This window comes from Epithele typhae, assembly GCF_022376455.1.
Source record: "Epithele typhae strain CBS 203.58 chromosome Unknown BXZ73scaffold_1, whole genome shotgun sequence".
Classification (NCBI taxonomy): Eukaryota; Fungi; Basidiomycota; class Agaricomycetes; order Polyporales; family Epitheliaceae; genus Epithele; species Epithele typhae.
In genome coordinates this window covers 399,737-425,164 of record NW_025954192.1, presented here as the reverse complement: position 1 = coordinate 425,164, position 25,428 = coordinate 399,737, and the positions used below count along the sequence as shown (strand labels likewise).

Genomic DNA, 25,428 nt, shown 5'->3' with positions numbered 1-25,428 from the left:
CAGAATACTTTACGCATCGCTCTAAGGTGATGTTGTGAGAATAACGATTCGAGTTGGTGAGACCGAGCGCCAGCGTCTAGTTCTCGCAGTAAGGTTTCCGGACGCCGGGAGCTTGCCAAACTGACTAACAGCCTTGGAGGATGGACGGGGGCGGTTGGGCCGGCGTGGGCCGGCGTGGGCAGGAAGAGGAGACCGGGCGGGCGGACCGGGGGGGGAACATGTGAAGTGGAGGCTGTAGGGAGAGAGGGGCCCCGCCTCTCCGGACAAGCCACCGATTCCAGCCCTCCCGTCCCTCTCCGGCCTGGCTATAAACCCGCGCAAGGCTCGCGCGCATCTCCCACTCACCGACCCGCTCCTGCCCCTGCTCGTCTGCCACAGTCCACTACTCTACTCTCTCTCTCTCTCCCGCGATGGCCGAAGAACTCCCCAGCACCGACATCATCACCCTCACCCGGTGTGCAATCCACATCTGCCGTACTCTCCCGTACCGTAGCGCTGACCATCGCATCCATCGCGCGCCCCCAGCCACGTCCTCGCGGACCAGTTCAGCCTCGGCGCGCAGGCCACCGGCGACCTCACCCTCCTCCTCACCGCGATCCAGACGACGTCCAAGTTCATCGCGACCAACGTCCGGAAAGCACGCCTCATCAACCTGTTAGTCCTCCCCCTCCTTCCGTCCCACGTGATTCCCTGTGCGCACCCGACACTGGTACTGACCCTCCGTCCGTCCCACCCATTCCATCCAATTCCGCCCCTGCCCTGCGCGCACTCGATCCCGCCACCATCGCGCACCGCTCGATCCTTCCGCGCATGCGACACCGTCCATCGTTCGCACACCCCCGCACGCGCTCCACAGCGTCGGGCTCGCGGGCGAGACGAACGTGCAGGGCGAGGAGCAGAAGAAGCTGGACGTGCTCTCGAACGACATCATGGTGAACTCGCTCCGCGCGTCCGGCAAGTGCGCCGTGCTCGTCTCGGAGGAGCTCGAGGAGGCGATCATCATCGAGGGCAAGTACAAGGGCAAGTACTGCGTCGTCTTCGACCCCCTCGACGGCTCGAGCAACATCGACGCCGGCGTGAACATCGGCACCATCTTCGGCATCTACCAGATCGTGAGTGCTCTCGCCCGCTCCTGTCCCTGCTCTGCCGGTGCGTGCGGGCGTGCGGGCTGCCGCCCCTCTCCGAGTCGTGCGCGCGCATGAGACGGAGCTTCCCGCGCGGGACGTCGTCAGGGTTGGATATGCTCTGAAAGGGCACGCGCTGACTTGTGTGTGAGAAAGGCGCCAGACTCCAAGGGAACGATTGCGGACGTGCTGAGACCGGGAAGCGCTATGGTCGCGGCCGGGTACACGATGTGAGTGCTCCGAGTGCCCGGCGTACACCCCTGGTTTCTCACTGCACGGTCTCGCATCCAGGTACGGCTCGTCCGCGAACCTGGTGCTTACCACCGGCCACGGCGTCAACGGCTACACGCTCGACGCTGCCCTCGGCGAGTTCATCCTCACCCATCCTGACGTGAGAGCCCCCTCCCTGTCTGCCCTGGCGCGCACGCGTACTAAGTCACCCCCGCGCAGATCAAAATCCCGGCACGAGGCAAGATCTACTCCTTCAACGAGGGCAACTCGATGTACTTCCACGAGCCGGTGGTCAAGTACCTCGAGAGCATCAAGTACCCCGCGAACGGCAAGGCGCCGTACTCGGCGCGCTACATCGGCTCCATGGTCGCCGACGTCCACCGCACCCTCCTCTACGGCGGCATCTTCGGCTACCCAGCGGACAAGAAGAGCAAGCGCGGCAAGCTCCGCACGCTCTACGAGGCCTTCCCGATGGCCTTCCTCACCGAGCAAGCCGGGGGTCTCGCGACGACCGGCACGGAGCGCATCCTCGACATCGTCCCGACGAACATCCACGAGCGCTGCCCCGTCTTCCTCGGGAGCAAGGACGACGTGCAGGACCTGATGAAGTTTTACAGCGCGGCCAACGGTGCTGCGTAGGGCGTGCGAGCGGACTGTAGCATTAATCTCGACGGGCCGGACGAACGTCTGTTATAATCCTGTGTATCCTTACGTATGTAAGCTCTCTTACGGAAGCTCTGTTTCATTGCTCGTGCTCGAATGCGTCTTGAGTCTAGGGGGATCAATGCAGAAAGTACGTATGCGTGTGAGTCCAAGGGCTGATGCGGGTCGTGCGTAGAGAAGAGTGCAGGAGCACAAAGATGCGAGAGGAGACCAAAATCCAGACCAGGAAAGTAAGCGAGTTTGCAGCTTGGGAAACCGAGGCGTGACAACGACAGCAGAACGAGAGAGGCGGGACCGAGCGGACCCCAGGCCCCGGAACCTCACTACCATACGTTGACTATCTCCGATTCGTGCGTCATGACCGCCGCGTCCTTGCGCACGGGGTTGACACGCGGGTTCACGAACTGCGAGATCGGAGCGCGTCAGTGGCCTGCGCCGCGTGCGCGAAGCAGTGGTCTGCGCACCTTCTCGTCGTACTCGTGCAGCACCTCCGCGGCGATGATCGCGCGGTCCTTCATCAGGGCCTCGTACGAGTGCGCCATCGCGCGCACCTGCAGCAACGTCAGCACGAGCCGCGCACCCCCGAGCAAAATGAACGGAACGAGTCCGAGCGGAGGGCGTACGCACCTGGATCCCGACGAGGAACATGATGAAGAGCATCATCATCCAGTTCGCGCTCGTCGTCGCCATCCACAGCAGCGCGTGCACGGGCGAGTAGATCCCGAGGAGCGCCATCTCGAGCTCGCCCGGGGTCCACACCTCGAGCTGCTGCACCCGCTCGTCTTCCTCCCACGGCTGCGGCGGGCGCGCCTTTGGCGGGCTCAGGTTGAGCAGGAAGCGGACGCTGACCACGAGCCCGCGCCAAAGCGCGGACAGGATGGTGGCAAGTAGGCTGTAGAGGGAGGAGAGCGTGGAGCGGCGCGGGAGGTCGTCGGACATGGATGAGGACGAGGAGTTGCGATGCGAGGTGCGAGGGCGTTTGATGAAGGAGGCGTGTGGAGAGGAGACAGGGTCGGGGGCGAGGGTGAGGTAGTAGATCTTGGTGCGGGTAAACAGGTAGAGCACATTCACAACAGAAGCGCTGATCACTAGGAAGGTGACTGGTGTTGTCTGGACGAAGCGTGCATTAGCTAGGGCATGCGAGGCGTGCGATGGTTGGGGTGGCTAGGAAGACTCACCCAGTCGAACCACGGCTCGCCCTCGCCCTCGCGGTACATGTCCTCCCAGCCGAGGTCGGAATCGGGCACTTTTCGAATCTGCGACACACGCACGCAAAGGTGCAGGAAGTGCAGGGCGCCACCAAGGATTCGTGCGGAATTATGTGGAGACGGCAGTGGAACATTGCTGGGAAACTGAGAGATCTCGAAAGACACTCGGGAGGGAATTTCGGAAACCCTGTGAAGAACCGTTAGTCTCGGCATAGGAACACCTAACAAATTTTGAGTGGTCCAGGAGACAAAGCTACAAGTTCGCGCTGGGATTTTTGCCGAGGACATTTCTAGGCATTTAGGCGTGGCGAACCGACGTCGATTCACTAGGAGTACGAACAACAAGCGAAACGACAGTTCTACGCGTCATGTCTAATGCACTCTTGCCCCCGGACTACCGCACAATGACAGGGATAAGTGCTCACCGCTCGATAAAGGACTTTTTGCGTACTACACGCTTGCTTGGAGTTTTCCCTGGAGTGCCAAAGTCGCTCGGTCGGCTGTTCTTCTTGGCATTGGGGGTGGCATATGGAGCTGGCCGTCGTGACCGCGCAGCTTCCCAGTCGAATGGAGTCGAAGCGGACAGAGAGGGAGAGGTGGCAGGAGATACTGGATATACGAGACGCGTCCGGGAAGTGGAAGTACGCGTGGGGGTGGATGGAGAGGGGACCGCGGACACGCTGGACTTGCCGCCCGCTCTCGGGGATGCGGAGACGGCGGCATTCGTTTGTGCAAGGCGGCGGAGGGACGACATCGGGAGAGGCAAGGGAGGAGGAGCCTGCGTCTGGGTACGGCGCGGTGGCTGCTCGGAGGGAGTCACGGAGCGGAGCGCGCCGAGGGCACGCACAACGCGTGCGTGATGGCTCCATGACCTGGGACGAGGGCTGTGACGTGACGTGGCTTCCTCCCACGCCACATCAGCCACTATGGTGCCAGCTCCGCTTCGGAGTGATGGGCGGAGGTCATTCTATTGGCTCGCCTGAATCCCCACGCGGTCGCCTCGTGAAACGAAAATTCCATTGGGGAAGAATAGCATGTGGTGTGACAATTTATCAGCGTGTGGGAAGTTTTGGACACGTGTGTTGTGACTTGTTTGCAGACCGGCTGCCTGATTCGGAAAACGAACCAAGGTTGAAAAGTCGACTCTGCTGGGGTGACCCTCCTCACTCCCCGCCCTTTTCTCCTCCGCCTTTGTTCCTCCCGTACATCAACCCGCCTCCCTCCTCTCCCCTCCCCTCCTCTTCACAAACCCGAATACCGCGCTACCCTTTCCCCCTCTCACGATTTCACCATAACGTCCACATACAGGACCCGCACCTCCACATCCTTGTCGCCCTCGCACTCCGTTAGCGTCAGGATGGCCCAGCCCTCGTCCTCTCATCGTGAACGAGAGCGGGAGCGCAGCGAGCGCTCCTCCTCCCGTCATCACCACCACCGCACCATCTCCTCCACCACTCTCCTCCTCGTCCTCTCTCTCGTCCTCGCCGTTCTGGCCGTCATGCTCTCCCTCCCCTCCAATCAAGCCGCCAGCACCGCCGCCGCCGCAGCAGCAAGCGGCGAAAACGCCAAGAACGAGGGCTTCTGGGGCATCATCACCCCGAAGCGCACCCAAGCTCTGCTCGCTCGTGAAAGCAACATCGCTGTCCGTGAGGCCGAAGTTGCTCGCCGCGAGGCCGAGATTCTTGCCGGCGCTCCGGGCGGTGTTGTCGCTCAGGCCCCAGTTTGCCCTCCCTGCGCGACCATTGTGGAGAAGATCACCGAGGCTCCCCTCCCTGCACACACCGTCATCAAGGAAGTTGTCAAGGAGGCAGACCTCACTCCTCCTGGATGGTGGGACCAAGCTCGCGTGCGCGCTGAAGACATCCTTGACCGCGAGTTGAAAATCGCTGAGCGCGAGCGCGAGATCAGTCGCCGCGAAGAGGCCGTCAACCGTCGCGAGCACGATGCTTCAAGACGCGAGGGCTGGATTATGGAACAGCTTGTGTACGTGTCAAGTAATCTTGCCGAACACGTGGAACACACGCTCATGTTGGCTTTGCAGGATGCTGAACGAGGCTCAACCTGAAGTCGTCGAGGAAGATTACATCTACAACGAACCTCCCCCTCCCCCCATTGTTCCGCCCATGGGTGGCGGTTGGAGGAAGCCCAAGGTACCCCCGACTCCCCCCACTGGCACGCAGCGACGGTCCGAGCTCTGAGACGAAGGGGGGAATTCCTTGCCAATATTTCCATTATCTTTGCTTCATTGATGTACAGTTCGTATCCTTTGACGCATCCCTCCCCTCCTTCGTCCCGGGCTCGGGGGACCACGGTGTTTTTTCGTCTTGCTCCCCCGCCGTCCTACTGTATGCTGATAGCCCTTCTGTGCCTTGAGCGCGTCATTTGGATCGATCGGCGCGCGTCGCGCGTGTTGGCCTCGCGCCCACGTGATGGCTCGACACGTCCCGTCACTGAGCTCGTCACCGACGTGACGATCGACGCCATCGACGGTGACGCGCGCCTGGGTACAGAAGGGCTACCAGCATGCTCCCCTCCCTCGTTGAGCGGTATGCTGACCCTTTTCGTCCTCCAGGCCATTCCTCCCCCGCCTTTTGTCATAACCGAAACCGCCATTGAAATGGCGACCGAGACCCGTACAGTCACCCACACTCTCCACGAGACCATCAAAACTGCCGCCACCAATGCGCCCTCGAACACCCGTCGTGTTGCGTCGCCCACTCCCAACATCATGAGTTCCTCGTCCACCTCGTACATCCCGCGGACAACGTCTGTGGAGGTCGTTGTGGAAGAGGAGATCCTCGAGCCAGAAGAGGTCGAGACAACCGTCACCATGATGCGCGGCCCTGGCAGGAAGCGGCACCCCACCGGCAAGCGGTGGTTCGGTGGCTGGTGAAGTCCCCGCAGTATATCTTGACGATTGTGTTACGAACATTTACGTGACTGTACGATGTCTTCTCTCTTTTATTGCTTTCTCTTTCGACCCCCTTCCTTGATGGCTGGCACCTTTTCCCCTGCTGTATTTCTGCTCATCGAATTCCCCCGCTCCTCCCGTCTCATCTCCCCGCTGCGACACCTATACTCATAAATCCTCTGTACGGCCGCGTGCTGCGCCATCCCCTAGCTAGTGCTTAGCTGATACTGGTACTCACCACTTACGACTACTGCTTGGATGTAGATCCAAATAGCACGCTTGTTTTACGGTTTCCCCCAGCCCTGTAAATGCCGATGATGGTGACGAACGATGGGAAACTTGTAGAACACTAGGATAGTTGTCGTCATAGTCATGCCCAATCTTACTCTCCGACTTGAATAGATGATCTACCTGCGAATGACTCTGCCAGTGTCCTTGGCGCCTAAATTTCTTTCCCTCCACTCTCGCCATGGACAGCCAGTCGGCGGAAGACAAAGGCAAGTTGCCTGTCTGTGTTCCCATCGCAGCCGTTCACAATGACGCGCTTGTAGCCCACACTGCTCTCAAGCTGCTCGAACAAGCTTGCGCCGGTGCGATCGACTGCCTCCGCCAGCCCATCTCTATACCCCAAGCGTCGACCGTTCCGTCCACCCACCGCCCCGCGCTCGCGGTCCTCCATAAAGACTTCCAGGCGCTGCTCACGCTCGTCTACACCTCCACCACCAAGGTCGCGCTCGTCCTCCGCCCCGCGTCGCCCGCGCACGCCGCCGCGCTGCCCCCGATCGCGGACCTGGGCGCCGCGGTCGCGAGCCTCGCCGCTGCGCGACGCTCTTCGACCCGCACGGGCGCACGCTCGCCGCGGACGTCCGCCGGCGCGCGGGCGACGTGTGCGCGGGCGTGCGGGTGTTCGCCGCGGGGCTCGTGGGCGCCGCGACGGACGACCACCTGGTGCACGCGGGCGCGGTGCACGAGCTGGTGGAGCGGGCGCGGGAGGCCCCCGAGGGGAACTTGGCGGCGGTGAAGGAGAGGTGGCGGGCGGACCGGACGATGATGCGGGACTCGGCGGAGGAGGTCGACGCGATGGTCGACGAGGGGCGGAGGGGGCGGCGAGGAGGAGGAGGGGGCGGCGAGGAGGAGGAGGACGGGTTCGGGGACGACGACCTGGACGCCGGGGATGAGTGGGACGAACTTGGGCTCGGGACGAGCAAGCGGATGTCGGCGGCGGAGCTGGAGCGCACCAAGAAGGTACGTCGCGCGTCGTGCTTGCTCGCATTTGTTCGCTCAGCGTCGTGCGATGGCTGTAGATCCAGCCTTTGGTGCGCTTCGTGACGCTCTACCACAAACGAGTCTTTCCAGACGTGCTCAATGCGCTCGCGGAATCGCCAGCAGAGGCGTTCAACGCGCAGCTAGATGCGCTGCCTTCGCTAAGCGACGCAACGGTCCGGTCTTTGGAGGAGGTCGTCGCTGCGCTTTATGCCCCCCAGAAGTTGGAAGCTCTAGCAGATGCCGTTGGGTCTATGGCGTCCGCGATCAATGCCGTGCACGAAGTTGTGGCCACAGATACTCTCACTCCGCCTCCCGACCTGACGCAAGCTATGGGCCAGCTCAGTGTTGACGGGGCTTCGAGTTGCGCAACGTCGGTAAAGAAGACGAAAGATCCAAGAAAATGGTTCAGGCTTGTTTGGCGCAGATACACAAAGTGACAAACGATGTAGCGGAGATGCTGAAACGAGACGCAGCAAATACAACTTGAGTTCTACAGTGCTACCATGAGCGAGAGAAATGGGTCATGGCATGTTTGCCTGTCAGGATCCCGGGCCTGCATTCTTGAAGCTCCTACCTCGCGGCTTCTTCCAAGCTCTGCCAGCCAACATTCTTATCCACCGTTCGGCTAGAGTACAGTTGGGGATGTGAGGGAGAAACGAGATTGGACAGCGTCGATGACAAGATTGGACAGCTCAGGCGGGTCGGAGTACTGCGACGTGAAATACATGGCAGAGAAACAAGGACCAGGTAAAAGAATATCGCGCATACCATGGCTACTTTGCCTTCCCTCCTGCGGCCTTCCCTGAGTCCGCCGGCTGTTCTCCCCTCCTGGGACCTTCATGCAGCTTGTCCCAAATCTTCTTCCTAGACTCCCCCTCCCGTTTCCACAGCGCGGCTATGCAAGGCCCGCATACCCTGTACTTGTCACCCGCCAGCCCCACGATCTCAAGGCGCAAAGCGTCGCCCAGCGGGTCTCCGTGCACCGCAGCCCGCCGGAAGTCCTTCTCCGCGCGCTCCAGCCCGGCGCGGCACGAGCGGAACAGGCCGGCCTTGCACCCTTCAGGGACACCTTTGTACACCGCGGAATGGGCGTCGACGGCATCGACGACGAGCTCCTTCTGTAGCGCGTAGACGTGATCGAGGTCGGGCTGTGCTAGTGTCTCGAGCGTCCCGTCTACGCGCCGAGCGCCAGTGGAGATCACGATTGAGGGCAGCTGCGCAGCGAGGTAGTAGGCGGCAGGGAGCATCGCGCCCGCGGGACCAGTTGGTGGGAGGGAGCGGAGGAGGATGACCGCCTCGATGGCGTTCTGAGGAGAGAAAGAGCGGGAAGAAGGCGCACGGAGAGACTCGTGCTTGTCCCAGTCGTCGATCGTGGAGGGGAAGAAGGCTTCGAGGTGCTCGAGGCACTGGTTGAGTATCGAGAAGATGGAGTACTTATGTGCGAGACGGGCGGCTGATGCAAGGTCGCAGAATTCCATTGGTTTGACGCTCTTCATATACCTGCCTGAGTTCAGGCGGTGCTGTGGAAGGAGGACAGATAAGAAACTCACTCAAAACCATCGTAAAGGATGTGCAAGAGATGCTTAAAGTCATGAGCTGAGTCCGTGACGTGCAGCTCGAGGCCATTCTCATCCCTCCTCGCATCCTTCATCATCTGACGGAAGACATGAGAGCGACGGGCGAGCACACCCTCGTTGACGCGGAATAGTTCTCCCTCGGCAAACACTACCACTTGCCGTCTTCGAACCACACCCCGGTGGGGTTCAGGGGAGGAGGAGCATGCCGTCGACCCCGATGAGAAACTACTCTTGCCTGTGTACGGATCAGAGTAGTGCGGGAATTAGGATGACGGCACGCACGAGATGCCTTGAGGTCATAGAAGAGGGCGGACGGGGCGAAGGCTACCGCAGCACCACTCCCTATGCTCCACCAACTCTAAATGCGGTCCCCACGGGGTCGTGCATCGACTCGCGCCGGTTTCTACGGCAGTCGGAGTACCTGTACGACGAAGAGATTGTTCGGTGCAGCGAACGAACCCAAGCAATAACCGAGCCAACAAAGGCCACTGGCTCCGCATCCGATCTGTACATGCGCCTTGTATGTAAATCTCGCTATGAGCTTCCTGGACTGCGTTTACTTGGCATATCACCTGTGGGCACCATCGACATTGATTTTACGCAGAACACCGTTTCGTACAGGCCTTTGCAATGCTCTCAAGCACGAGCGAGACCGTGCTTGATCATGCGGCGCGCGGCAGACCGGGCGTGTCTGACACTGGGAGCAAAGCACCGGACCGGATCCTCGATGTCTACATACAACTCCTCCAGACGAAGAACCTGAGTGGGGGGTCTTGACCGCTTCCTCTCGACGATCACGGTCATGGGGAAGGCGACTTTTCATTCTCCAAGGTCGTAGCTGCACAAAGTGGAGCGTCTCTCCCAGACGAACAGAGAGTACGCGCCACATGGTGGTGTACAAGGCGCATAATAAAGCCCACCACCGTCGCAGAGGGCCGCACTCCTCCCATCGGTCGTTGTAGTACTTGTGAGACGTGGGAGGAACGCAAGAACAGTTGGGACCCACCCAAACGAAGACCCTGTGCCGCCCATCGTCTCGTCTGCGAACAACGCAACAGCATCCTGTTCCCCTTCTCCTCGTCGAACCGCGCGAACCCGTACCACGCTGTGCCACTGTGGAGCGTCCACTGCACCCCGAGTGCGAAGGCCGGGAAGCCGCGAGGACATCGACACGGAGGGTATCGCCCGGGCGCGTGCCCGCGAGGTACGGTACCCCCAGGGGCGTCGACATTGGTCGGGCTGGAGAAGGAGGGAAGAGAGGGTCGCGGCGGTCGCGGTGGGGGTGATCAGGAGTGATATAGCCTTTGGAGGCTTCGAGCGTTGTGGCAGTCCGAGAGAAAGCGCTGTCCGGATGGCCGGGTGGATGCTGGGTGTGGGGCGTTCGCGGGAGGATGGGGAAGGTGTGGATCGGCATCGTGGTCGAGTGAGAAAGGTTGTCGATGAGACTCCGAGCCTATTCCCCTCTGGTCATCAGTTCCCTTTAGACGAACGAGGCGTTCTGGATTTCGTTCGGACCGCGAAGGCCAATATCCCGCTTTCTGAGGAGATGGTTGAGGCACTTTTCAAGGATCATGCCTGGCTCATGTTTAAGGTGTTCGTCATGAAGGACCAAAACGGAGAAGGCTTCCAGTGGGTGTTCGACTCCTCACAAGTGCTGTAATTGGAGTTTAGCTCAGACTGCGGCGTCTTGTTTGTCGTTTATTATTCTCGGAGCCGTATTTCTCCTACGCTCATGTACTACGATATTACTTGACATACATTAGTTCCTCCAAATTACACATGTTCCGATGCGATCGTCGGCTGTCGCCAGTCTAATCTTGTAACGCAATGCAGTGTAGGTATGTAGTCACACGGGTGTCATATTGTTTTGCCTTGCCACGCTTTGGAAGCTAACTATTGTGATCCCATGAGAGAACTGCCATCGAGGACACCCGCACGCGACATCCACGCATCCCAGGGGATGTCGTCCGAGGGGCGATGGGAGTTCACAGAAGATGATGACGAAGGGCGAAAGAACAAGTGAATAAAAATACGCTCTGAAGAGTCCGCTCTAGATTACAAGAGCACGCCCGGACCCCACGCGCGCACCTGGGTACTTCCTACAATAGGGTCATCCAGCCGTGTGATGTCGTCGTCGTCGTAAGTATGTCGTCGCCCCCGTCTCGCTTCCCGGCGCTCAGACGGCTTCGAATTCTCCTGATCACCAGCAACCGGTCAGCGCCGCCCACAACCCGCTGCGCCCGTGGCCACGGGCGCGGACGTCGGAAGACACGTAATTAAACACGCACCGGTGATGCGCGGCTTCCGCAGCTCGACGTCGGCCTCGAAGCCGTCCGCGGCGCGGTGCGCGCCGAGCTCGTGGCTCCCCGGCGAGCTGCGCGAGAGCTTCGAGAGCGAGATTTCTTGCGACGGGAAGCCGCCGCCGCGCGAGCGCGTGCGCTCAGAGGACGTCGCCCAGCGTTGACTCACGTGGCCCGCCCGTGGCGTAGGAAGTGCCTCGTCGTGCATCTGTCGGAGCTTGGTGCGGTTGTTGAAGACGAGCATGAGCGAATTCGTGTAAAGTTTGCTCAGCATGAACGCGCTGTGGTGGGTATGAGTACAGGGCAGAGGGGAGAGGGAGAGGAGAGGAGAGGAGAGGAGGGAGGAGAGGAGAGGAGAGGAGGGAGAGAGACGCACGGGAGCATGTGCAGGTTGTTGTGCTTGAACGCCAAGCAGAAGATGAGGTCGAGCGCGGCGAAGGATGCGGTGACGGAGCCTGTTTCGACTGAAAGCGTTATGAGGCGCGAGATGAGCTTGTCGGATGCTAGGCCTTGCCGCTGTCGCGCGAGCTGATCGGGGATCCAATGAACATGGATAGTGGACTGGGAGGAGCAGTGGATACGCACCAGGAAGCACATGCTGACCGCGATAATGATATCACACGCCGCGCTACCACCTAACCACACAATCAGGGCATTCTTCGCTTTTTCTTGAATGAGAGCGTTGTTGTTCAGAGCTGGTCCGGTCTGATGGGAGCGCAGGGACGATGAATGGGAGATATTGCGGCAGCTAGATAAAGCGACTCACAATGACACCAGTAGCCACTCCCGCACCACATTGCATGAGAGCAATCTGAGGCTAGTGAGCGACGCAACTGGACACACGACGGGAAGAGCTCACCAAAACAATAAAGGGAGGTAGGATCCGCGAGTTGCTGAGGATAAATATCCGCCATGCGAAGAAACATTGTACGGTGGCCGAAACTATGGATGCATGTGAGGTCTAGGACGGGCCAAAGTGACAATGGAGCACTGCGCACCGAGGGCACTCATTATGGGTATGTCGAACCACAACCATTGTGGGCTGGTCAGTGCATTGAGGTCACCCCATCCGGCGCCATATACTTGAAAGGCATCATGACTGATGAGGATGACCTGGACCCATTCTACGGCATATAGCCCGTAGACTTGTGGTCAAACAAGCATGAGCGAGGAGCAGTGCACGGACGGCAGGACAAACGGACCGAAGGCTTTGAGACTGACTGGGTCAGTAGGGAAGGCGTTGTAGTAGCTGTCTACATAATTTTGCTAGCTTTAGGCCATAATGTGGAGCAAAGGAAATCGACTTACAGACTTGAGCGGAAAGAATGCCGAAGAGGCCGTAATTGAAAAGGTGGCCGAGCAGCTGTCTGGATGTTAGCACAAGCTCGCTCAGGGCCCGGGGCACCGCTTACAGGAGGGCCGGCACTGGAGATGACAGCAAGCACTGAGAGTCAGACTCGGCTAGAACGTTGGGCGGAAGGAGAGACTCACAGGAGGGCGATATCGCTGGGGATCTCCTGGGACGTCATGGCGGGGGCTAGAGCGACAGGCCGAGCGTGTGCTCTAGCTTTATGAAACGTCTGGAGGGCGACGTAAATAAGCGAACAGGCTGGCGTCTTCCCCCGCCCGGCATTGGCAAAGTCGGCGATGATCACGTTCACCGCCCTCCGTCGGAGGTCCCGCACTGATGACGCGAACCTCGCCCCCTCCGCCTAGCGTAGGCCGTCTGGGGATGTGTCGCGGAGGTCTGGCGGCACGGCGGTGAGCAGGGCGGACGGTGCGAGCTGGCGAAGTCATCCCGGTCGAGATGGGCGGGATGCGCACAATCGACGATCCTCGTGTCGAGCAGCGGTCCGACGACGGACGAAGGTTCGTGTCAGAGGTGGGGCGTGTCGCCGTCCGAAGCGAACCGCGGGAAGGGAGGGCGGCCTCAGCTGACGTCTTCTGGGTGGGCGCGCAGGCCTCTCTTGTCATCGTCCGGCTGGTGTGGGACCGCAGCCGCGTGCACAGCTGCTGAGCCGCTCGACTATCCCATCTTGTGGTCGATTGTACCGAGTTCTAGTTGAGCTTCGAGCACAGAAGCGGCGTTGAGTGTACCGAGCATACCAACGCTCGCCGTGTTGCAGTATTCGAAACCTAGCCAACATGCGATCTGCTCCTCACTCGAAGGCCATCGTGAAGATCATCCCCAGAAGACCAGGGTGTGTGCGGACCCTCGCCAAGTCTGGTGGTGATCAGAGAAGCAAATGGACGAGCTAGAGTGGCAAGCGGACCGAGATGATGTCGATGAAGGCAAGTCCAAGGATTTGCACCCGTGCAATCAGGAGGCACTCACATCTTCTGATCCAGCTTCGTCTGTTTCGTGAGTGTGCGAATGCAAAAAACATACAAGGCCATATTTACCCATGAACATTTCGGCCCACACATGATGGACTGCTGCGAGCGCAGGCAAAGCGCGCCCGGACCCCAACCACCGGGCTTCGGGCAACCGGGATCACGGTGAGCGCCCGCGCTGTGCACAGATGCTCGAACGCTGCCCTCTTTCGCCTAGTCCCGCCCACACTTCTTGTCCATCATGAACCAACAAGCACGCCGACCAAAAGCACGGTGGAAACGCCCCGAGGCGCTGCTCACCCCTCGCCATGGCTCCCATCACAAACCCCCGCGAGTCAGCGCTGTCCATGGTGGCAACACTTACCGCCGCTTCCTACTCGACCCATCCCTCCTTCGCCTCTCCACAGACGAGGTCATCTTCTACAAGGCACAGACTGGAATCCAGGCCGATGACGCGCTCTTTGACCACATTCACTCCGTTGCCGCCGACGCCTACCAGGTGCGTTAAACTCCGAGTCCTCGTGCTAGGCTCATGCTCACGTTGACCTGACTTCTTTGCGCCGGGCCCCAATCTGCAGCTATTTCCGTACCCATGCGTCCGCTGGTACACGTTCACCCAGTGTGTCTTCATGTTCTCCCCGCCTCGTGCGCTTCCTCATCCATTCACCTTGAAGACTCGATGTCGCAACGCACCCCGCGTATCAGCACGTTCTTGCCAGGGTGCCACTAACTCGAACCTCTTCCTCGACATCGGCGCAGGCTGTAAGTCGGATATTTTCCCGGCATGGCACCTCAGGCTCTTATATGCGTCCCGTTGGCAGTTGGCAACGATCTCCGGAAGCTTGTGCACGATGGCTATCCCGTCGATCGCATGATAGCGTTCGACATCCGTCCAGGTATGTTACTTCAACCATTTCACGCCGCACTCCCCCAATCACATCGAGCTCATGGCGTCCACTCACAGAGTTCTGGGAGCTCGGTCACCGGCTGTTCAACTCCAGCCCGACATCCTCCCTGTCCCGTTCGTACAAGGAGACGTCTTCGACCTCGAGCGCGCCTTAAACTTTGACCAACCTTGCAATCGGACAGACCCTTCCGGCTTGGAACCCGTCCCAATCCCCCGCGCGCTGACTTCGCTCGTCCCGCTGGCCGGTCACGCGTCTGTGGTCTACGCCAGCTACCTCTTCCACCTCTTCAACGAGGCCGACCAAGCGCGGCTCGCTCGCATCCTCGCCCGCCTCCTCCGCCGCACGCCTGGGGCAACCATCTTTGGGCGGCACAAGGGCCTCGCATCAGCGGGGCTGGATGACGCGTTCACGTCAGAGCGCCCCATGTACTGCCACTCGCCCGAGAGCTGGCAGGATCTCTGGCGCGGGGTCTTCGGGGAGGACGTCCCGGTCGAGATCTCAGCGGTGTTGTCGGGCCCGTCAACCGGTAGCCCAGAGGCAGGGGCCGCCGCTGTGGATGAGACGGAGTCGCCGTTGCCGGCTCTCCAGGCGGTCGGGCGGGGAAGCGGACACCGAGGGGGTCGCATTATCTGGTCTGGAGCGTACGGCTACTCTGAGCACAGCATCGTACCGTGTACGTTAGAATGCGGATACGATTGTACGACTGGAGGTGCGGACCTGGCACTGTGAGAGACTTTCTTGATACATTGCTTTATACGTTGATCTCAAACGGCGGTGGTGCGCGCATCCCGCGGTGTGCAAGTCCGCAGCCGACGCTCGTTCGGCCATCGAGCTGCGTCGCGGCCACTGGCATCGGACATGCTCACTCTCCCACGTGAGTAACAGTTTGCGCATGCTCGGACTGGCTTCTGACGCTGGAGTTTGGTGCAAGTGTCTGGGGGCACGACCCCGTGGTTCGTTCTCACTCTCCGGTGGCGGACAAAACACTTCTATCCTCCTTTCCAAGACGCCGCGGCCTCGGCGTGGCCTGAGACATCGACAGCGCTCGTACGCCCTTCATAACGTACGCCTCCGTGTTCCCGAGGCACACCCCTCCCATTCGCATCTCATGGCCATCCCGTCTACGTCCGCAGATGAGTTTTCGAAGTCGGCGTACGACTATGTCGTCGTCGGAGGCGGCACCACCGGACTTGTCGTTGCCGCTAGGTCCGTCCTCGTTCCGGTCTCTGCTCGCGCCGAGCGCTGAGCTGCCACTTCGACTCCATTCAGACTGTCAGAGGATCCGGACGTGAGCGTCGCCGTCATCGAAGCTGGCGGATGGGATCCAGAGGTTCCGGGAGTAAACATTCCTGGTACCTGCGTCTGCCTGCTTGGGACCGGAGGGCGGAGGCTAATTGGCGCTGGGGAACAGGAATGGTCGGCAGCACGCTGTTCAACCCCAAGCACGACTATGCGTTCTTCACCGTGCCTCAGACCAACTCGAACGGCCGCAAGGTGTACCAGCCTCGGTCAGTACTTGTCGTTTTCCGTATTCGTCGTCCGTCCGGCTCGTTCTAACCCGCTCACGCGCTTTCTACAGCGGGAAGGGCCTTGGGGGCTCATCGGCGGTGCGTCTTTCGTCAACTACGAGCTCTTCGAGAACGCCGCGTTCTTACATGTCTTCTGGTGGCAGATCAACTTTCTTGGAATGAATCGGTATGTGTGGATATAGTCGCCCTGGTCATGGGTATCCTCACTTTTGGCTTCAACGTTCAGCTCGTCGGCGCACGAATACGATGGTGCGTTCTCTGCTCATCAGCCCCGCTGAGTTCTTGCTGACCTCAAGCGTGCGCTCTAGCCATCGAGGCGCTGGGTAATCCCGGGTGGAACTGGGAGGAGTTCCTCAAGTACATGGTCAAGGTAAGACCTCTCAAGTGATCTGCCGCGGAGCTGACCCTCTGCGTCCACACAGTCTGAGACGACGTTCCCGCTCGACTCGCAGGTTGCAAAGGACTTCACGATCGACATGCCTCACGATAAATGGCACGGCACTCCGGGCCGATTGCGAAGGCGTACCCGACGCACTTCAACGCGCTGCACACGGCGATCACCACCACGTTCGAGAAGGTCGGCGTGCCACTCAACTCGGAGCCGGTAGTGCCCGGCTTTATCACAGCTGTGAGAAGTAGCTGATGCAATGTGGGACCCGCAGAACAGCGGGGATCTCCTCGGCTCGTCCATGCAGTTCACTTCGGTGGACCCAGTCTCAGCGACCCGCAGCTATTCTGCTACGGTGGGTTGCCATCTGCGCAGCGTAGCCGAGCGAGGTCGTCGCTGAACATTATGACTAGGCATACTATGTCCCCAACGCGTCTCGGAAGAACCTCCACGTCCTCATCAACTCGACTGTCTCCAAGATTGTCTTCGAGTCCGGCTCGGTCCCCCTCGTCGCTAACGGGGTTGAAGTTCTCAACGACGGCCGCAAGTTCAATGTCACAGCACGCAAAGAGTGATCTTGACCGCAGGTATGGTGTCGTTCGGATCCGCATCATCGGTTGGCGTTCGTCTCACAAAGCGGCGGGGCAGGTCCATTCCAGACTCCGCAGCTGCTCGAACTCTCTGGCATCGGGAACAAGAAGATATTGGAGAAGTATGGATAGAGACTCTGTTGGATGTTCCCAGTGTCGGCGAGAACCTTCGTGGGTTCTTTCTTGGTTGTGTGCGGGACTCCTGCTGACTCTTGCGTTGTCAGAGGTGATCACCGCGACCTTGTCTACGGCGCATAGGTTGCTGATCCTGAACAGGACCATATCTCCGCTTGCATCATCGACGAGATCGACCCCAGCATTGATACCATCGACCCCACTCTTTCTCAAGAGCCGGAGGAGATCAAGAAAGTTCAGGCGCTGTAGTGAGTACCTGTGCGCACCGCAATTTCAAACAGTGCATCATGCTCTCACAACGACCAGCGCCGAGAAGAAGGGTTTCTTATCGTCTGCATGCGCCGACATATTCGCGTACGCTCCGGCCAGCACCTTCGTCCCCCCGGAACAGGTGAAGGCCTGGGACGACCAAATGAACATGCTTCTCAAGACAGCCTCGCCCGGATTGAAGAAGCAGCTCGAGATCCAGCGCAAGTGGTTCCACGACCCCAAGTCTGGCGAGGTCGAGTTCATCCCTTCCCGGCTTCTTCCTGCCCACCGGGCTCAAGATGGCCCCGGGAAAGCGTTACTCGTCCATGTCTGGGATCATCCTGCACCCGACCTCGCGCGGGTCCGTCCACATCGCTTCCACGGACCCCACCGCGTCACCGGCCATCGACACCAGTGCGTTCTGCCCCTCTCTTCCTCAGCCTCGCTGCACCCGTGTCGTGTCGCTGACGCGCGTGAACCCCAGACTACTTCGGGAACCCGCAGGACCTGGAGACGCTGCTCGCGATCGTCAAGTTCGGGCTCAAAGTGCGCGCCACCGCGCCGTGGGCGGACGTCATCCGCGCGCCCGTCGCGCCGAGCGCGGAGCAGCGCGCGTCCGACGAAGGGCTGGTGCAGTACATCAAGGACAACTGCGGGCCGGTGTACCACCCCGTCGGGACCGCGGCGATGCTCCCGCGCGAGGACGGCGGGGTGGTCGACCCGGCGCTGCGCGTGTACGGGACCGCGAACGTGCGCGTGGTGGACGCGTCGATCCTTCCGATGGTGCGTGCTGCAGGACTTTTCGAGAGCGGAATATGGGGGTGTGCTCACTCGGACTCGTCTGCGTGTGTAGGAGATCACGGCGCATAGTCAGGCGACGGTGTACGCTATTGGGAAAAGGTGGGTGTGCATGATGTATGATCTGGGTACGGAATGCACGCTGAATGCCCCTGCAGGGTGCGGACCTGATCAAGAAAGACATGTGAGCGGGAGTTCGGCGCATGGTCCTATCGGTTGTGTACATTTTTAATGGTACTGCGTTCTACATGGCACCAGTGGTCCGAGGAAGATTGAATACGCTTCTAGACTCAACCCGAAATCCTGCGACAATCCATTCCTCGGCCCTCATTTGCCCCAACATGAGTCTACTTCATGACCCCAAGCTCGAACTTTGCGCTTCACGCGATTTGTGCGCTCCAAAAGCTCTCCTTTAGTTCCATGAGTTCCCTTCTAAAGGCGCATTGATATCGAAAGCTTGAATTATATTGAGGCTGGGGGTAAGCGCATCATCATCGGACGTATCAGCGAGACATGATAGAAGCTCAAGTACGTGATCCCGCCTGCATCGTAGGTCCACAACGAATAGAACCATGTAGCAGGCTTCGAAAGTAATTTGGGAAGCGCAGCGACGCAGGACCCTGGACACTTGGCTGGTCACGGTTCGCAACATCTGAGCACTTCGACGCCCCTTCGACTTAGATCTCTTGGGCTCCCGCCCATCTTGCAACTTTTCTGCACGCCCGATCTCTTCCTTGGGGCCACACCCCCAAACCGGTGCGCCGAATGCAGGTATCCCGCCGCACCAAAACATCCCAAGAGTACCATTGCTCATGTCGCACGGCTCAAACAGATAGACCCTTGGTTCGTGTACGTGATCCGGTTGTCCTCAAGGCCTTATAAGACCTTGTCGACATCAATGAGCTGGGAAGCGCCTCATTTGATCCAAAGCATCACTACGCCTTTGTGACAGCGCCGCAGATCGACGCGAACGGATGTGCAGTACCCCAGCCTCGGTAGGTCCACAAGGACCTGCGCTACGTACCTCCGATCAGAGTACGTTATGACACGGTACGTGACCACCTAAGTCATGTCCGATGATGCCTCTAGAGATTCACATGAGTGAATAAGTGTTAAAGTCCACTACGGTCAGCTCACAGAGCAGCCCAGATAAACAATGAGTAGCTATTGTGAGTATCTGATGTTTCTGACTTGTTCTAGATCGCGGTTTCGACGATATGACGCGAGGATGCGAACTTCGGGCAGAGGGAGGGGAGTAAATACTACTGGAGCGGCCGGGCGTTATTTGAGCAACACACGACTTGATGCGAGTGTGGCCGTAAACCCATTCAATATCTCAGGACGTATTGGTACAAGGCTCCGAAATGCAATCCTTTCAACAGAGATCGTACAGCTTGGCGCAAAGCCGGGGAGACTTCACATGTCCTCCTTGACGAGATCCGCACCCTGCACGACCCGTGAGATCACACTCGCAGCGAGAAGGTAAGAGCAGGAACACACCTTCTCGGCGACGGCGTACACCGTAGCTTGCGAGTGAGCGCTGATCTCCTGCATTGCGAGTAGCGACTACCCCACACCGCCGCTCCGACAGGCACATACAATCGGCAGGATCGAGGCGTCGATCTGCACACGGTCGCGGTACGGTCAGCGCGACCCCTCGACAGCACGTAGCCATGCACTACTCACCACGCGCACGTTCGCGGTCCCGTACACCCGCAGGCGTGGATCGACCACGCCGCCGTCCTCACGCGGGAGCATGGACACGGAGCCGACGGGGTGGTACACCGGGCAGCAGGTGTCCTTGATGTACTGCACCAGCCCTTCGTCGGACGCGCGCTGCTCCGCGCTTGGCGCGACGGGCGCGCGCACGACGTCCGCCCACGGCGCGGTGGCGTACAGCTTCAGCCCGAACTTGACGATCGCGAGTAGAACTCCAGGTCTTGCGGGTTTCCAAAGTAGTCTGGGACGATGCGTGTCAGCCGATGGCCGGGGATTGAGATAAGACGCGGGCGCACTGGGGTCGATGGCCGGCGGGGCGGGGGTCCGTGGAGGTGATGTGGACGGACCCGCGCGAGGTGGGGTGCAGGATGACGCCGGTCATGGACGAGTAGCGCATGCCTGGGGTCATCTTGAGACCCGTGGGCAGGAAGAAGCCGGGGAAGGGGATGAACTCGGCCTCGCCGGACTTGGGGTCGTGGAACCACTTGCGCTGGATCTCGAGCTGCTTCCTCATCCGGGGGAGGCTGTCTTGAGGACAACGTCCATTTGGTCATCCCAGGCCTTCACCTGTTCCGGGGGGACGAAGGTGCTGGCCGGAGCGTACGCGAAGATGTCGGCGCAGGCGGAGGAAGGAAGCCCTTCTTATCGGCGCTGAACGTCACACGAACATCAATCACCGTTCGAGAGGACAGCGTACATTAACACTTACTATAGACCCTGAACTTTCTTGATCTCCTCCGGGTCTTGAGCCAGGGCGAGATCGATGGTGTCAATGCTGGGTCAATTTCGTTGATAATGCAGCTGAAGATGTGATCCTGTGGCAACGTCAGCACCAGGAGATCAGTTGGCGGTCAGATGGTGATATACCTCTGTGGCGGATCCAGTCAGAACAGCGTCAAAATAAATTGACTGCAACACACTCACGCAGGTTCTCGCCGACGCTAGGAAGATCCAGGAGCGTTTGAATGCCGTGCTTCTCCAGAATGGTCTTGTTCCCAATCCCTAGTGAGAGCATATAGCCGAATGTGCTGATGCGGGGGATCCCAGACACGCACCTGAGAGCTCCAACACCTGCGGGCTCTGGAACGCTCCTGTGGCCAGAAATGAACGGATGAAGTGCTTTTATCAACTCGGGAGACACACCTGCGCAGACGATTACCTCCTTGCGCGCCGCGAGATGGAACTTGCGACCGTCGTTGACCACTTCGACTCCATTGGCCACGAGCGGGCTCGAATCGGGCACAAACGTGATCTTGGAGACAGGCGAGTTGATCAGAACGTGAAGGTTCTTCCTCTCGGCGTTTGGGAGGTAGTAAGCCTGTGGGTGATGTCGTGAGCGAGTAGTGTGACGAACTGCTGCAAAATGTCATACACTAGCTGAATGGCTCCGTGTAGCAGTGGTAGGGTCCACAGACGTGAATTGCATGGAGGACCCCAGCAGGTCTCCGCTGTTCTGCGAACGGAGTAACGTCGGTGCGTGTTGAATCAGCGGACAGTGGGAGACAGTTACCGGCTCAGAGTTGAGTGGAATGCCAACTTTGTCGAAAGTTGTCGTGATGGCAGTGTGAAGCGCGTTGAAGTGAGTGGGGTAAGACTTCGAGAGCGGTCCCGATGTTCCGTGCCACTTCTCGTCTGGCAGATCGATCGTGAACTCTTTCGCGACGCCGGGGTCGAGAGAATAAGTCTTCTCCGACTGGGACCCAGAGAGCCAGAGTTAAACGTGAAGTAGGCAGCAGAAGTATTTCCCCACCTTCTTCATGTACGTGACAATGCTTTCCCAGTTCCATCCTGGATTCCCGAGAGCTTCGATAGCTGAAGGAGACATGAGTATGGTGCATGCTACCACGAACCAAGGGCTACAAACCGTCATATTCATGAGCCGACGCGCTGATCAGGGGCAGTACGAAGTCAGGAACAAACCACAGCAAGCGAAAACGTTTGCTTACCGGTTCATCCCCAAGAAGTTCAGCTGTAAGGGGAAGGATGCAATGACTTCAGCGTTCCCTTTCGACATGTAAAACCACATACCGTAGACGATCCACCGAGACCCTTCCCGCTGATCGGTTCGGTGCGCGAATAGTGAGCGAGCTGCCATCGACGCCATGGTGGGTCGTGTCACTCACCGAGGCTGATACACGGCGCGGTTGTTGGAGTTTTGCTGAGGGACGGTGAAGAAAGCGTAATCATGGTTAGGGTTGAACAGAGTGCTGCCCACAAGGCCTGCAAGCAGTCAAGCACTGCGGACGGTCGAGGAGGCGCTCGGATGCGGACCTGGAATGTTCACGCCGGGGACGTTTGGGTCCCAACCGCCGGCTTCGACGACGGCGACGGTGATGTCCGGGTTCTCTGTCAACCTGGTCGCATCGTACGTTGTCAGCAAAGTGGAGACGGTAGGGAAGGAGACCAGAGGCGGTGTTCAGCACGAACCTGGCAGCTACGACAAGCCCGGCGGTGCCACCACCGACGACGACGTAGTCGTATGCTGCTTTCGCGAAGTCTTCCGGGGAGGTGCTCGGGGAGGCCATGTGGAGATGCGTTGTCTGGTGAGTGTAGGTGTGCGAGGAGTTGCTCGAGGAGCACGAGGGGAGCGGGGACGAGCAGAGGGTTTAAGAGGGTGCGGAGTGGGTTCGAGGAGTCGGGAACACAGCGGCCGTTGGCTCTCGTGTATGGATGGCTGTTCATCATGATGAGCCCGAGTGAAGTTGAGAACGAAAGGGATGCCGGACGGATGCCGGGCAGAGAAGACAAGAGAAGACGGAATTTGACAGCATGAGGCAGTAGAAGAAGCACTGCGTGAGACGTGGATGCATCCCCACAATAGCGCATACAGACTCTTGCGCAGTACGAGAGCCTCCTCCCCGAACAGGGGCCCGCAGTTGGCTGCAAGGACTGTGAGTGGCTTGTAAAGTTATGCATGCCATTGAGGGACTCACTCGAGGGATCTGAGAGGCTGTAGCCGTGCTTATGGGGTTTCCACGTCACCGTGTGGTGGTGGTCTCGGCGGCGCCCACAGTCCCGCCGCGCCCGGGGAGGGCGGTTCACGCGGTGCCAGGGGGGTCAGTGCTGCTTCCATCAAGTTACTCGACGCTGCGACCTGTTCGCGCGGAAGGAGCCCCGGGTCTCCCCCGGTGCGACATCGGAGGACAGCTGATCGGTGTCCCTGGGGTGAAAAGAACCTGATTGGGTTGGAAGAATGAAAGATTGACAACCCCCGTGCGAGGGAAGTTGGGACATTCGACGTTCGATCCACTGATTTACCCCGCCGGCGTGGAGGTAGCGGAGAAGAAGGAGAGTGCTCGAAGGCGACAGCAACTACGCGACGTGGTTCGTGGATGAGACCAATGCCCAGCGCGATGCTGCGACAGGCTCGCGACAAGCGTGGGATACCGCCGGCCTTACGCCGCGGGCGCCTCCACCGTGGCCCCGGGTTTCCTTAACCATTCAGCCAGGAACTCAATCCACGACACGCAGAAGAGCGAGCGCAGAGCGACGGACGTTTGACGTCCCCGAACGTTTGAACAATGTGTCGAACCCTATCCCTTTACCCAGCCATCGTGGGACGCCTATAGAGGGACGGGTATGTGTTATAACCTCGTGCGCTCACCTCCCGCCCTCCCAGGTATTCGCTCACCAGCACCGTCATGGCCACCCCAATCCCCGACGACATTGCCCTCCTGTGAGCCCCCTTCGCTTTCTCTCATCAATGCCGACCGCCTAATTCCCGCTACTCATAGTTCTGGTCCTCCGGTGAGGTCGCTGTGCGCTCTCCTGCATATTGGCGCTGAGCTTACATATCATCAGCTTTTAGGCCACTTGTTCAACTACGGGTTATTCGGCATCCTCTCCGCCCAAGTCGGTGAGTCCTCTTCACGCCCCTTCAGGAGATGGCGCTCAGCGCCCTCCTACAGTCCACTACCACCTCTCATTTTCATCCGACCCTTTCCGTCTCAAGGCATTCAGTACGTCATAGTAGAGTTTGCTTTCCCGCCTGGTGCATACACTCATTTCCCCTCGCAGTCTACGGATTGTATTTGGTCGAATGGGTGCAGGTAATCCTCATCACCCACGACGCCTTTCAGGTGTACGGCGCTGGGTGGGGAAACTTCGCCGCCCTCAACAGCCCTCAGTGGCTCTGGTTCGACATACCTGTGATGACCGCACTCGGTAAGACGGTCACGGTTTCTTTCGGCGCAAGGCGATCTAACCGAAACCTTAGTGTCGGCGACCGTACAATGTTTCTTCGCGTGGCGGATTTACGCCTTGAGCGGGTCTCGCATAATTTCGGTGTTTGTCGTGCTGGTAAGCGCTGGGCGGCATATCCGTGCATATTTGTCACTCCAACACCTTTCAGGTTGCGCTTATGCAAGCAGGCGGTGGAGTCGCGACTGGGATTCAAGTGAGTGTCGTATCACGAGCGTTGCAATTCGCCTACGAACCCGACAACAGGTTGGCCCATTACTCAACAACAATGCCTTGATCCAACAAACGGCTGAAACCGGCCTCATCATTTGGCTTGGAGGAAGTGCCGCGTGTGATATCATCATTGCGTGCAGCATGTCTTTCCTGGTGAGTGCAGCACTCGTCCTGCAACGTCGTGTAACGCTGACATGTACTCTCCTAAGCTCCTTCGCCAGCGACGTGGTCTAGCTTCTGACAAATTATTATCCCGCATCATAACACTGTCCGTAGAGACCGGGATCGTCACCGCTTCCTTCGCCACCCTGGACCTCACTCTCTGCATGGTGTTCAAGCACAACAACCTACACATGCTCCCGTACGTCCTCTTACGCGTTCATCCTTCGACACGACCTGCTTACTGTTGTCCTCGCCACACCGTCAGTGCATTCATGCTCAGCAAACTATACACGAACTCACTCATGCTCACTTTCAACAATCGCACCCGTCTTCGGGGAGACCGTAACGAAGCGCAGGTAGTCCGCAGCGACGGCACCTGGGGCGCGACCTCCTCCTCCCGCGCCCGAGCCGGCGCCGCACCCCAGGAGATATCGCTCCCGAAGCTGCCTGTCAAAGCGACACCGGCCAGACAGGGGAATGCTCACACCCAGGATTCGAGATGGACTTGTGCAAGCCTCCCCGCGTGACAGGTGAGTGCAGAACTTCTCCACGCACGCGACTGCTGACGCATGCTGCCTGGCGATCTGTAGGCGATTTCGAATCCGTCTAGACGAGCTATGTGGGTGGACGAACGGTTGTCCGCTTCGGATGAACCTGCGACTGACGAGCGAACGCGCTCCAGTGTTACACGTCGTGCATGACACTGCATTGTCTTGACGATGCGGTCGACTTGATAATACTATATGGACGCTGCAGTGACCGTCGTCGAAGTCTCATTTCGCCGATAGGTGGCTTTTCATAGATCCGCAGGCGTCTGCAGGGAGAAACTCGGTGATTCACGTCTCAAATAACCGACAAGCCCAGACCATTCCACCTTTTCGACCGTTTCACTCATGTTAGCGTGTCTTGTTGGTCCCGTGTGT

General features: G+C 59.2%; 9 protein-coding genes across 9 annotated transcripts; 5 read left to right on the top strand and 4 right to left on the bottom strand.

The window, feature by feature from the left end:
- Positions 1-410: 410 nt before the first annotated feature.
- Positions 411-1,994, top strand: BXZ73DRAFT_72813 (fructose-1,6-bisphosphatase; the record flags this gene model as incomplete). The annotated part of the gene is made up of 6 exons (XM_048021796.1): positions 411-454; positions 526-654; positions 857-1,112; positions 1,281-1,354; positions 1,416-1,515; positions 1,575-1,994. The coding sequence occupies 6 exons, from the start codon at positions 411-413 to the stop codon at positions 1,992-1,994; spliced, it is 1,023 nt and encodes a 340-aa protein (XP_047883643.1).
- A 347-nt stretch (positions 1,995-2,341) lies between these two features.
- Positions 2,342-3,980, bottom strand: BXZ73DRAFT_72812 (uncharacterized protein; the record flags this gene model as incomplete). The annotated part of the gene is made up of 5 exons (XM_048021795.1): positions 2,342-2,422; positions 2,483-2,569; positions 2,646-3,128; positions 3,197-3,413; positions 3,652-3,980. 5 exons carry the CDS (start codon positions 3,978-3,980, stop codon positions 2,342-2,344), a joined length of 1,197 nt encoding a protein of 398 aa, XP_047883642.1.
- Positions 3,981-4,583: 603 nt separating this feature from the next.
- Positions 4,584-6,119, top strand: BXZ73DRAFT_95439 (uncharacterized protein; the record flags this gene model as incomplete). The annotated part of the gene is made up of 3 exons (XM_048026787.1): positions 4,584-5,209; positions 5,268-5,376; positions 5,799-6,119. The coding sequence occupies 3 exons, from the start codon at positions 4,584-4,586 to the stop codon at positions 6,117-6,119; spliced, it is 1,056 nt and encodes a 351-aa protein (XP_047883641.1).
- Positions 6,120-6,606: 487 nt separating this feature from the next.
- Positions 6,607-7,840, top strand: BXZ73DRAFT_95438 (uncharacterized protein; the record flags this gene model as incomplete). The annotated part of the gene is made up of 3 exons (XM_048026786.1): positions 6,607-6,864; positions 6,948-7,382; positions 7,442-7,840. 3 exons carry the CDS (start codon positions 6,607-6,609, stop codon positions 7,838-7,840), a joined length of 1,092 nt encoding a protein of 363 aa, XP_047883640.1.
- A 336-nt stretch (positions 7,841-8,176) lies between these two features.
- Positions 8,177-9,784, bottom strand: BXZ73DRAFT_95437 (uncharacterized protein; the record flags this gene model as incomplete). The annotated part of the gene is made up of 3 exons (XM_048026785.1): positions 8,177-8,903; positions 8,954-9,057; positions 9,698-9,784. 3 exons carry the CDS (start codon positions 9,782-9,784, stop codon positions 8,177-8,179), a joined length of 918 nt encoding a protein of 305 aa, XP_047883639.1.
- Positions 9,785-11,035: 1,251 nt separating this feature from the next.
- Positions 11,036-12,809, bottom strand: BXZ73DRAFT_72808 (uncharacterized protein; the record flags this gene model as incomplete). The annotated part of the gene is made up of 11 exons (XM_048021794.1): positions 11,036-11,079; positions 11,269-11,561; positions 11,657-11,808; positions 11,866-11,985; positions 12,047-12,097; positions 12,140-12,222; positions 12,279-12,425; positions 12,483-12,533; positions 12,589-12,643; positions 12,693-12,705; positions 12,772-12,809. 11 exons carry the CDS (start codon positions 12,807-12,809, stop codon positions 11,036-11,038), a joined length of 1,047 nt encoding a protein of 348 aa, XP_047883638.1.
- A 1,046-nt stretch (positions 12,810-13,855) lies between these two features.
- On the top strand, positions 13,856-18,399 carry BXZ73DRAFT_95435 (uncharacterized protein; the record flags this gene model as incomplete). The annotated part of the gene is made up of 23 exons (XM_048026784.1): positions 13,856-14,113; positions 14,193-14,259; positions 14,320-14,376; positions 14,436-14,510; positions 14,579-14,635; positions 14,704-15,195; positions 15,408-15,475; positions 15,565-15,728; positions 15,792-15,874; positions 15,934-16,034; positions 16,102-16,217; positions 16,278-16,300; positions 16,360-16,421; positions 16,474-16,503; positions 16,572-16,655; positions 16,714-16,794; positions 16,853-16,993; positions 17,306-17,412; positions 17,471-17,666; positions 17,713-17,827; positions 17,898-18,196; positions 18,267-18,317; positions 18,370-18,399. The coding sequence occupies 23 exons, from the start codon at positions 13,856-13,858 to the stop codon at positions 18,397-18,399; spliced, it is 2,757 nt and encodes a 918-aa protein (XP_047883637.1).
- Positions 18,400-19,627: 1,228 nt separating this feature from the next.
- On the bottom strand, positions 19,628-22,455 carry BXZ73DRAFT_72806 (alcohol oxidase; the record flags this gene model as incomplete). The annotated part of the gene is made up of 18 exons (XM_048021793.1): positions 19,628-19,657; positions 19,712-19,777; positions 19,811-19,834; positions 19,898-20,171; positions 20,278-20,458; positions 20,640-20,745; positions 20,798-20,799; positions 20,855-20,932; positions 20,986-21,021; positions 21,074-21,248; positions 21,303-21,383; positions 21,441-21,623; positions 21,681-21,786; positions 21,877-21,899; positions 21,959-21,986; positions 22,054-22,150; positions 22,202-22,284; positions 22,358-22,455. The coding sequence occupies 18 exons, from the start codon at positions 22,453-22,455 to the stop codon at positions 19,628-19,630; spliced, it is 1,671 nt and encodes a 556-aa protein (XP_047883636.1).
- A 1,116-nt stretch (positions 22,456-23,571) lies between these two features.
- BXZ73DRAFT_95432 (uncharacterized protein) lies at positions 23,572-25,115 on the top strand (the record flags this gene model as incomplete). The annotated part of the gene is made up of 12 exons (XM_048026783.1): positions 23,572-23,606; positions 23,665-23,677; positions 23,732-23,786; positions 23,839-23,889; positions 23,948-24,094; positions 24,147-24,229; positions 24,282-24,326; positions 24,377-24,496; positions 24,553-24,704; positions 24,771-24,954; positions 25,005-25,035; positions 25,096-25,115. The coding sequence occupies 12 exons, from the start codon at positions 23,572-23,574 to the stop codon at positions 25,113-25,115; spliced, it is 936 nt and encodes a 311-aa protein (XP_047883635.1).
- Positions 25,116-25,428: the final 313 nt, after the last annotated feature.